Source organism: Elephantulus edwardii, unplaced genomic scaffold (genome assembly GCF_000299155.1).
Source record: "Elephantulus edwardii isolate Elephantulus edwardi_28Jun2011 unplaced genomic scaffold, EleEdw1.0 scaffold00217, whole genome shotgun sequence".
NCBI classification, from domain to species: Eukaryota; Metazoa; Chordata; class Mammalia; order Macroscelidea; family Macroscelididae; genus Elephantulus; species Elephantulus edwardii.
In genome coordinates this window covers 483,955-494,151 of record NW_006399967.1, presented here as the reverse complement: position 1 = coordinate 494,151, position 10,197 = coordinate 483,955, and the positions used below count along the sequence as shown (strand labels likewise).

The 10,197-nt window shown below is 53.6% G+C and overlaps 2 protein-coding genes and 1 pseudogene across 4 annotated transcripts in view; 2 read left to right on the top strand and 1 right to left on the bottom strand.

Moving 5' to 3' along the window:
- The window catches only part of FZR1 (fizzy/cell division cycle 20 related 1 (Drosophila)), a 19,748-nt gene extending 19,122 nt beyond the window's left edge, over window positions 1–626 (top strand). For all 3 annotated transcript variants that reach the window (XM_006897900.1, XM_006897899.1, XM_006897898.1), the window contains one exon: window positions 585–626. In XM_006897900.1, coding sequence (XP_006897962.1) covers window positions 585–626 — 42 coding nt within the window. The remainder of the gene's footprint in view (window positions 1–584) is intronic.
- A 3,707-nt stretch (window positions 627–4,333) lies between these two features.
- LOC102865876 (chromosome unknown open reading frame, human C19orf71) overlaps window positions 4,334–10,197 on the top strand; it is a 19,491-nt gene continuing 13,627 nt past the window's right edge. The window contains exon 1 of the mRNA XM_006897963.1: window positions 4,334–4,416. Within this exon, the coding sequence (XP_006898025.1) occupies window positions 4,334–4,416 (83 nt within the window). The remainder of the gene's footprint in view (window positions 4,417–10,197) is intronic.
- On the bottom strand, window positions 6,824–7,546 carry LOC102869264 (annotated as a pseudogene).

Here is a 10,197-nt window from a genome sequence, read left to right as displayed (position 1 = left end):
GGGGCCCTAATATCTTCCTCCATCCCCCTCTTTTCTTCCCCTTCCTCCTCCACTCACACTCCTGCAGCCAGGAGTGCCTTAATGTCATCCTTAATCCCTTCTACAGCCAGACTCCCCAGTATCCTCCCTCCCTCCTCTCCATCTCCTCATCCCTTCCTCTCACCCCTTTGCTCCCGTGGTCAGGCACACTGCTGTTATCCCCCACTCCAGTCCTGGAGACAAGCGCCCCGATTTCTCCCACTCCCTTCTGCTCTTTTACACAAAAACCCCGATACGTCCTCACCCCTCTGCCCCTACAGAAAAGAGCCTCAATCTGTCCTCATCCTTCTGCTCCTGCGCAAAAGCACCCTAATACGTCCACACCCCTCTGCCCCTGTAGACAAGCACTCCAGTTCCTTTCCCCTCTACTTCTGCAGCCGGGCGCCCCACTGACCTTCCCCTCTGCTCCTGCAGCCGGGCGCCCCGCTGTCCTTCCCCTCTGCTCCTGAAGCCAGGCGCCCCATCTCCTCCTGGGCTCTGCTCCCTGAGGTGGGCCGAGTGTGGAGCTGCAACCCTCGGCTCAGCACCTCCCTCTCTGTCCACAGGAGTCCGTATCAGTCCTCAACCTCTTTACCAGGATTCGGTAAACTCAGGCCTCCTGGCCCCATGGACCCCACACGAGGACAGTGACTGCCGGCTCCCCATGCACGGCCCCTCCCCTGCACGCATCCCCCAGGCAGCTGCAGGGGGCGGGGAGCTGGGCGCAGACCACCCTGAAGATTGCGATTAAATGCCTGATTGTCAGCTGTGTCGCTGGTGTCTGGGCAGGGACGGCGGGGTTCCTGGTGCCCTCTCACACCAGCCCCTGGTGGGCCACCCCCGTGGGTCCCCCCCTGCCTGCAGTGAAGAGGACCCAGGCTGCTCGCTTGTGTGACTCCATGACTCCCCACACGGCGTCTGGACACCTGCCCGCTGGCTGGACACCTGCCCGCTGGCTGGACACCTGCCTGCTGGCTGGGGTGGGATGTGGGTCAGCGGCCCCACAGGTGCCAAAGTCTGGCCCACCCAGCCCAGTGCCCTCAGTCCCATCCTGACTGGTCGTCCGTGACACCTGAGGGCAGCGTGGTGGCCTCACTTTCCCCACTGGACACTGATGGATCCTTCGGTCACCTTGGCCCTCTGCATCCCCACACTGCGCACCGCTCTTCTCGGCGATGACCTTACGGGGCAGCGTCTGTGACAGAAGTGACCTGGGTGGCACCACTGCCTCGGCCGCTGCATCAGGAGTGGGTCCGGGCCGGGGATGGACTTGTTGGTCTGGGAGGGCCTGTCTGAGGTGTGGCCCTCCTGTGCCAGGGATGTGACACCAGCCAGCACCAGTGACCGGCGGGCACTGTCCCCACACCCAGGCACCCAGGTCCCCTCTGATCCCCCTGTGCTGACTGCCCCTGGGAGGCCTTACCAGGGGCCTGGGCCTCCCTCCACCGTCGGCCCCCACCCATCTCTGGTGGCTGTGTGTCAGGTCCTCTGGGCCTGGGGACATCTGAGGGTGGGACAAGCACTTCCCAGGCGCAGGAACGCGTGTACATATGTAACTGTGAGTGCTCTGATGTATTTGTGGCTCTGGGGCAGCCCCAGGCATGGTCCAGGCCAGATGTGGGTCAGTGCTCCCCGCCCGCATGTCCCCTTGGCACAGGCTGGCCACCAGCCTGCTGGGGCTGTGAACACGTGTAGTTTGAATGTTCAAGTCTTTTTTTTTCTCTCTTTGTTGCATTTTCCCTTTTCTTAAGACAAACTGGCCTCTATCCTCTTACTCCCCCCATTCCCTCCCCACCGTGGAGCTGCCAAAGAAGCCTGGTGTGTGTGTGACCCCAGGGATACACTGTGCAGGCCGATGGGAGGCCGTGGCTGCTGGGATTTCAGACCCCAAGGAGGGTCTCGAGGTCATAGGCCACCTGACGTTTGCACGGCCCTAAGGGTGGGGCTGGGGCCCCATGATAGCAGGCGGCCCACCTGGAGGGCACCCTGCCTGGAGGGCACCCCCCGGAGGGCAGCCCACCAGCATGACACATCACCCCCTGCAGGGCACCTTGCCTGGATGATGCCTCGCCCAGCCCGGGAGGGCACCCACTGTCCTGTCTTGCAGTGTCCTTGTCATTAAACAGTTGCACATCTGCAGCTCGGCTCCGCTCCGCCTGTGTGTCTGCTGGGAGTGGGGACCCAGGACACCGTCCTGCAAACAGCCCTGCACCACCTTCTGGGTACAGTCTGCTGGCCCACCACGTGCACCCCACTTGCCGGGGCAGTGGTCGACCCGAGGCATGGCTGTGGGGTCTTGGATCCATCTGGCCCTGGAGGTGCAAGCCATGGGGGTTGGGAGGGTGGAGGACCCGGGCAGCCTAGGGCCCAGACCCTGTTGGGGGAGAGGGGTCTTCTGTCCAGGGACCCAGCCAGAGGTCCCAGATTCCAGAGACATGCTGGCAGGGATGGCGCTTTTTAAAATAAAGACACTGGAAGTGGGGCAGTGCATGGCGGGATGATTCTGGGGACCCCCCTGGAGCAGGTCAGGGGTCAGGCTGGAGTGGAGATGAGATGGTGACAGGTGATGATCCCGTGGGGACAGGTAGCTCAGAGTGGAGGTCTCTAGGTTCAACCAAGGGGAGGTCTGTGGCCTTCCCCCCAACAGAGGCAGCAGAGTGGAGGAGCATCCCCTCCCCTCAGGGGAGGACCACCCACTGGCCGTCCTGGCCCTGTGCTCAGTCAGGCACCACTGTCAGTCAGCAGAGGGCGCAGTGCTTCGGCCTCGCTGCTGGCCTGGGAGACGCGGGCGGAGAAGCACAGCTGTGCAAAGGCCCTGGGGCAGGATGGGCCTGGTTGGGGAGGCTCAGCCAGGAGGCTGACCTGAGTGGCCAGAGCGGAGTTCTGGGTTCGAGGCCTTTACCCCACAGAGGTGATGCCCTAGCTGTGTGCTGGGAGGAGGGACAGGACCTGCAGTGTGGGGACGAGCTGACTGTGACCTGGGAGCAGGAGGGAGGGGAAGCGAGAAGGTTCGGAGTGTTTGGTTTCATGTTGTTGGGCTTGGTTTGGGTTTTTTTTTTACCTTTTTATTTTAATGAAAGTTTACAGACTGGGTTTTCATTCATTCATTGTTGCACTTTTCTCCCTGCCTCCCCCCCTCCCCAGTTCGCTCTTCTGGAAAAGAAAGAAAACCTCATTGTTATGCAATCCCTCCCCCCAAGTCCACTCCACTATGCAGCCTTCGTTCTGGACTCCTGTTATGACAATAATACCGAATCATACACCCCTTTTAAAACAGTTCTGTCCCTCGTCTGTTGCAATGCAGCGTACGTCATTCCTGCTCTGTCTTCTGATTTCACCTTTTACTCTAGTGAAAGACACAAGCAGGCTTGGAGTGTGCAGCTGTGACTTCACCCACGATGTGCAGCCTGCACTCCGCCTGGTACCAGGAGATCCCGTCACCCGGACCAGGAGGATGCCTCCTGCCAGCCAGTCCCTTCCCATCCCCACTCCAGTGACCACCGGGCCTGCCTTGCAGGTTTACGAGCCTGGAGTCCACAGGTGGGGACCCTGGCGTGTACTCTGCCTTCCCCACTTGGCTCCGTGTCTTCGCGGCGGGTCCTTGGCCTGGTGTTCGTAGGCCGTGACCCGCAGTGTGGCTGCCCGGCTTCCCTGGGCCGAGGGTGTCCAGCCGCTGAAGGAGAGCCATGGCAGTCTGCGGTGAGGTGCTGCCCTGTAGCATGGGAACGACTAAGGGTCAGGGATTGGGGTTAGTGTCCTGCAGGTGGGTGGGGGCACCATATCCAACCGTCGGCCAGCCTGAGCCGCTGCCCGTTGGGACTGCTGTTGCCCGAGCACACAGTGGTGCCACCGTGTGATTAGATTTGGGCAGATGGAGGTGAAGAGAGGATTGGGGTATGGGAGAACTTGAGAGGAATGAGGACCAGGGTCTGGGGCGGAGTCCCGGCTTGGGGGTGAGGGATGTAGTGGGTTGTACCTGGTGGCGGCCCCTACCCCCATCTCAGTCCCCACCTAAATGTCCCCCATCCCCGTGGAAATGTTCCCCCATCACGTAAATGCTAAGTGTTTGGAGCAATGTCCCTCTTTGGAGGACCCCACCCATCCTTGCAGCCTCTGCCCTCAGGACACCCCACGTGCTGGGGAGCACCTGGTCAGGGAAAGCCAGCACCCCGTTGCCTGGACACCCCACATGCTGGGAAGTGCTCTGTCAGGGAAAGCCAGCACCCTGTTGCCAGGACACCAGCTGGCCTTTGTCGCTGTCAACAATGACCCCGGTGGCCTTCCTGGCAGGAGGCACCCAGGTGCAGAGGCAGACATGGAGACCCTGAGGCAGCAGGCTGCCCGACCCTATGTCCCCCGGCGGACCCTTGAGACTGACTTCCCCACACCACTCCACAGGTGAGGTGCTGCCCCGCACCCCAAACTTGACCCCAAGTCTCCCCCCCCAGCCGAGGCCTTGGCCCACCTCCTCAGAAATCTTTTACAAGGCATGCAGCCCCCTCCCCGACCTAAGCCAGCGGCTCCCCAAGTCTCCCACTGCCCGCCCCCTGCCCTTGTCTGCAGGGACCCACCTGACCCATCTCCTGGTCAGCAGCGACACCAACGTTGACAGTGGACAGACGGTGGGACCACCCAGGTGATGGACAGATGCTGGGTGGTCCTGCAAAAAGAGGGACTCTGAGTTGTGAAAGACTGGAGGTCACACTTAGGGCCAGTGCTGAGCAGAGCCAGGCAGGACGAACACTGCAGGGTCCCATGTAGGAGAAATGCCCAGAGGAGGCAAACGAGTCCAGCTAGAAGCAGATTTTCTACTGTCAGGAATGAGAGAAGGGTGGGAATTCCCACCTAGCCCCTTTGTGACCCATATATTGGCCACCAGTATTGTCAGGGTCTTGGGAACCTGGTATCCCAGCTGTGATAAGTGCTGCCGCCTGGTGGGGACCCGTGTAATTGCATGAATCTGAGGAAAGGGGCTGCATACTCCAATCCTGCCCTACCAGACCCCCTGGGACATGGGTGTCCCACATGAGTGGAACAAAATGCCTATCACCTAAAAAATTTCCTCTTGATTTTAACATTCTTCTGTTATGGAAAAATGATAGTAACAACAAAAACAAAGTTGGGTTTATGAGAGGGTTGGTGGGTTTGGAGAGTTGACGTTTGGCAGTGACGAGTTGGTGGCCTGACAGAAGGCCCTCCCTGAACAGTGTGCATTTCCTCAGGCTTCGTGAGTTAACTGGCCCCTGTCTGAGGTTTGATTTTTTTTTTCTTAGCTGCCCATCTTTGTTTTTGGAGCAGCTAGTGGATTTGAACCAGCAGCCTTTCAGTTACAGTTCAATACATTAACACACAAATGTCAGCAGGGCTCCTTTATTAAATAAGGACTGCCAAGAACACGAAGAAACGGGTCTCGGAGAAAAGTGCAGCCAGGCTGCTCTTTAAAGGCAAGGAGGGCGAAATGCCTCTCACTTTGGACGTGTTGTTAGAGGGGCCAGTCAGCGTCACCATGCTTGGAAAAGGGGGAGGGTCAGAGGACGAGATGAAGACCCTCGACGAGACGGAGCGGCTGACTGTAGCAGCGGCCTCACGTGTCGGTGACGGCGAGGACGGCACAGGACAGGCAGGCTCAGAGTCACTGTTTCCAGGGTCCCCTCAACAACAACAACAACAACAACAGCTTACTTAGTGTGTCTACATAGATGTAATCTCTACTGTGACGTACTTTGAAAAAAAAGTGCTTTTCTCTCCTCTGCTTCACTTCTCCAGGGTCGATTCTTCGTCTGTGTGCAGACGTCTTGGTTTCTCACATTGGTGGTCTTACACCATAACTGGCCTGATGTCACTCAGCACAGTCTGTTCTCATTTACTTTCTGTTGTTCAGGATTTCATGAATTATTTATTTTTAATTTGTGTGTGTGTGTGTGTGTGTGTGTGTGTGTGTGTGTGTGTACCGTCCAATCAGATCTGACTGGTACAGGAGGAGATTGTCCCTCCTTCCTTGGCAGAGCATCTGGTGGATTTGAACCGTGCATCTCTGGGATTGCAGTGCAGCTTCTTGCCACTAGGCCACGAGATCTTCCCTCATGAATTCTTTTTAACGGTGCGCGCTGTCCCACCGTGTGACTGTACCCCAGGGTCTTTGCCGTTCGTCCACCGGGGGCACCAGTCTTCACTCTTGTACACAGCGCTGCACACAGTGTGGGCGTCAGCGTGGAATGTGGCCTTGCGTCTAAGGATCTGAGCAGTGGGGCTGCTGGCTCAAATGCTGTCCTGTTCCCCACTTCGTGAGGAAGCTCCTAACAGCTTTTCACAGTCACACCATTTCACATCCCCAGTAACCGTGGAAGTTCGAGTGTCTCCAGCACCCTCTCCAGCATACGTTGCTGATTGACCACTGCTGTTAGTTCTGGGATGGCAGAGCTCACCGTTGTTTTGATTTGCGTCTCTCTGATAGCTGATGATCTTGGATGCTTCCCCACCTGTTTTATGGCCATCTGAGTGTGTCTTTGGTGAAAAGTCTGTTCAGCCTTTGCCTGTTTTTTAATTTGCTTGTCTTCCTCTTGAGATGTTGTTGCTGTGTACCATTGAGACGGAACCAACCCATGGCTGACCCTTCAGTGGGTTCTGAGACGCAATACATCGCACGGGGGAAGAAGCTCATCCTTCTTCCATGGAGCAGCGGGTGGATTCGAACCATGTGCCTTTGGGATTGCATTGCAGCTTCTTAACACCAGGCCACCAGAGCACCCTATTTGATTTTTTTTTTTAATACACGAGCTTATTTATTTGCCACACATAGAAAATTCTATTTCTGACTGGATTCGGATTTGGAGGTAGAAGCTCTCGGAGAGGACAGCCTCCGTCTCTTGGCAATCTGCTCCGGGAGTTTCTCTTTGGCCTCCTTCATTCTCTCGGCCAAAAGCTTAGCGTCCTCTTATTCTTGTTGTTTCTTCAGTGAAATGTGCCGGCGCTTGTGCTGCAGGACGCGTGAAGTATCAAGGCACTGAATCTCGGGCGCTTTGGTCCTGGGTTTCTCGCCTTCTTTGTTCAGTGGCTTTCTCACAACATATTGACGGACATCATGTTCCTTGGAGAGGTTGAAGAGTTTGCGAATTCTGCTGGCTCTCTTGGGCCCCAGGCGACGTGGCACAGTGGTATCGGTCAGTCCTGGGATAGCCTTCTCCCCTTTCTTGACAATGACCACGTTGAGAACACTCAGATTGGCATCCACAGTGCAACCCCGGACAGATGGGCACTTCCTCTCTCCAGTTCTCCGTGGCCTGTGACACGAGTGCCCCTTACTCAGCAGCGGGCAGACTCAGCCATGGTTCCAGACACCCTGCTTCATGGGAAAATCTTGCTTTTCATTTCCAACGCTGATCCGGACAACACATCCCTTCCACTCGTCACCGAGAGAGTCGGTGGCAACTTCCATAGCCGTTCGCTTCTCATCAAATGTACCCAGTTCACCGTCCACCTCAATGAGTTTCTGGCAGCCAGTGGCTGGGAAAGAGATGTTCAGCTTCATGGTGAAGCAGCCGACGGCCCTAGCGGTGCCACGAGAAAGAGCGCACCCTCTTTCATTTGTAAAGGGTCCCAATCACCTAAGTTAGCCTGTGTCAATTGTGTGTCAGTTATATTTTTTAAATATATCACTCATAAATGTATCACTCATATTTTCTATTTAAACCATAGCTCAGGACCCCTAAGTGTGCCCCAGTTTTTTCTTTGGTGACTAAAAGGTTTTGGATCGAAGCTGAGAACCACACGAAGGTAGAAACATTTCTCAGAGTTTATTTAGTGCCAGCTGAGGATGCCAGCACTGGGGAGTTGGGCTGAGGGCTTTACCTGGGGTTGTTTCAGTGGCTCATTGGGGCATAAAGTTTCTGGTCTTGGGAAACTGGTTCTGGGGAATGTCCTGAAAGGATTTCTGAGTTCTGGCTTCAGAAAATGTCCTGACATAGGGTTTTCTGAGTTCTGGTTTTGGGGAATGTCCTGACATAGGATTTTCTGAGTTCCGGTTTGAGGAAATGTCCTGACATAGGATTTTTGAGTTGAGCGTCAACCTCCACTTTGATGTTTAGCCCAACAGTGATCTTTGTAGTGTTGTCTTACTTTCAGTTTCTTGGTGTTTCTGGAGTTAACTTTTGTATGTGGCATCAGTATGGGCCTTGTTTCCGTTTTCTGGAGATGGACAGCCGAACTTTCCAGCACATTTATCTTTACACCACTTCATTTCTTTGTCAAGGATCAGCTGACCATAGATGGGTGGGTTTTTTTCTGGGTTCTCAGTTTAATTCCACTGGTCGACACACCTGTTGTACCAGGACCGCTTGGCTGACTCTGTAGGTCTTGAACTCCAGAAGTGGGGAGTTTTCTTCTTATTTTCTGCTTGCTGATCCAGGGTGCTTTTCTTTCCTATGTGAAGTTGGTAATTACTTTTCCTATATCTTTAAAAAAAAATTCATTATCTGGACAGACTTTGCATTGTGTTTCTAGATTACTCTTGGTAATATTGTCATTTTCATAATGTTAAGTCTTCCAGGAACATGGTATATTTTAGTCTTTATCTTGGTCAGTCTTTCTTGTAGTGTTCTATAGTTTTCTTTCTAAAGAATTTTTTTTCTCTCTGATTAGATTTATTCCCAGATATTTCATCTTGTGAGTAACTATTGTAAATGGCATTACTTTTCTTATTTTCTGCTCAGCATTTTTTGTTACTGTAGAAAACTCAGATGAATCATTGTATCTTATACCCTGCCACTTTACTAAATGGGGCCAATAGATGCAGTAATTTCCTTACTGAGTCTTTGGGATTTTTGTATATATGGGTTCTGTCGTGGAGAGGGTGAAAGCAGTTTCCTCCCTGGGAGTAAGGATTTTGAAGCTCTGTCTCACATACTTTGGGCACGTGGCTAGGAGGGACCAGTCCTTGGAGAGGGACATCATGCTTGGAAGGGTGGAGGGACAGCACAGGAGAGGAAGACCCTGGATGAGATGGGTTGACTGACTAGAGCAATGGGATTAGGTCTGTCGGAGATGATGAGACTAGCACAGAATGGGGCAGCTTTCAGTTAATGTACATCGGGCCGCAGGTGACTCAATGGCGCATAACATCATCTTCAAGTCGAGACAATTTTAATTCCTCTCTGCCAGTTTGGATACTTTTTATTTCCTTTTCTTGCACTGGCCAGGACTTTGAGTTACAGTATTAAGCAGAAGTGGTGATAAAAGGCAATCTGTCTGCTTCCCCTTTGCAAGGGAAATACCCCTGGACTCGCTCCATTGAGCATAATGCTGGCGGTTGGTTTTGCACAAACACTTTTCAATGTGCTGAGGCATTTTCCTTCTGTTCCTATTTTATTGAACATTCTTATCAGGAAAAGATGTTGCATTTTGTCCGAAGCCTTTTCGGCCTCCGCTGACATGACCGCACGGTCTTTCTGCTGTTCTGGGTTTTCCCACGTGACTCTCCCGCCGGTGAACCGTCCTTGTGTAACTGCCAAGAGCTCCACCTGGTCATCACGGGGGATTTCTTCCACACGATGTTGGAGTCTAATAACTAGAACTTTGTTGAGAATTTTTGCATCTATGTTCACGAAGCATGCTGTTTGTTGTTGTTCTGTACCACCGAGTCAGAACCGACCCACAGGTGACCCTGCGGATGGGTTTTCAGAAGCAGTTAATCCCACGGGAGCAGACCGCCGGTCCTTCTCCCGCAGAGCAGCTGGTGGATTCGAACCGCGTGCTTTCGGGTTTGCAGTGCAGCTTCTTGCCACAAGGTCACCAGAGCTCCCTTCATGAAGGATATTGGTCTAGAATTTTCTTCTTCTGTTGTGTCTTTACCCGGCTCCGGTACTAAGATTATGCTTGTTTCATAGAATGAGCATGGGAGTCTTTCATCTTTGTGTTCTAAAATTGTTTGAGTAGATGGTGCCAGTTCTTCTCAGAATGTTTGCTAGAATTTACCAGTGAAGCCAGCTGGGCCTGACTACTTTTTGATTGAGAGTGTTTTTATGATCTGCTTAATTCCTTCGTGTGTGACCGACCCGATAAAACTCCCTTGTAATAGATTATGTAGGCAGTGCGTTTCTAAGTATGTGTCCCTTTCTTCTAGGTTTTCAAATAAGTTGTTCTTCATTCTGTTACTATCCTTTTTATTTCTGTTTGTTCTGTGGC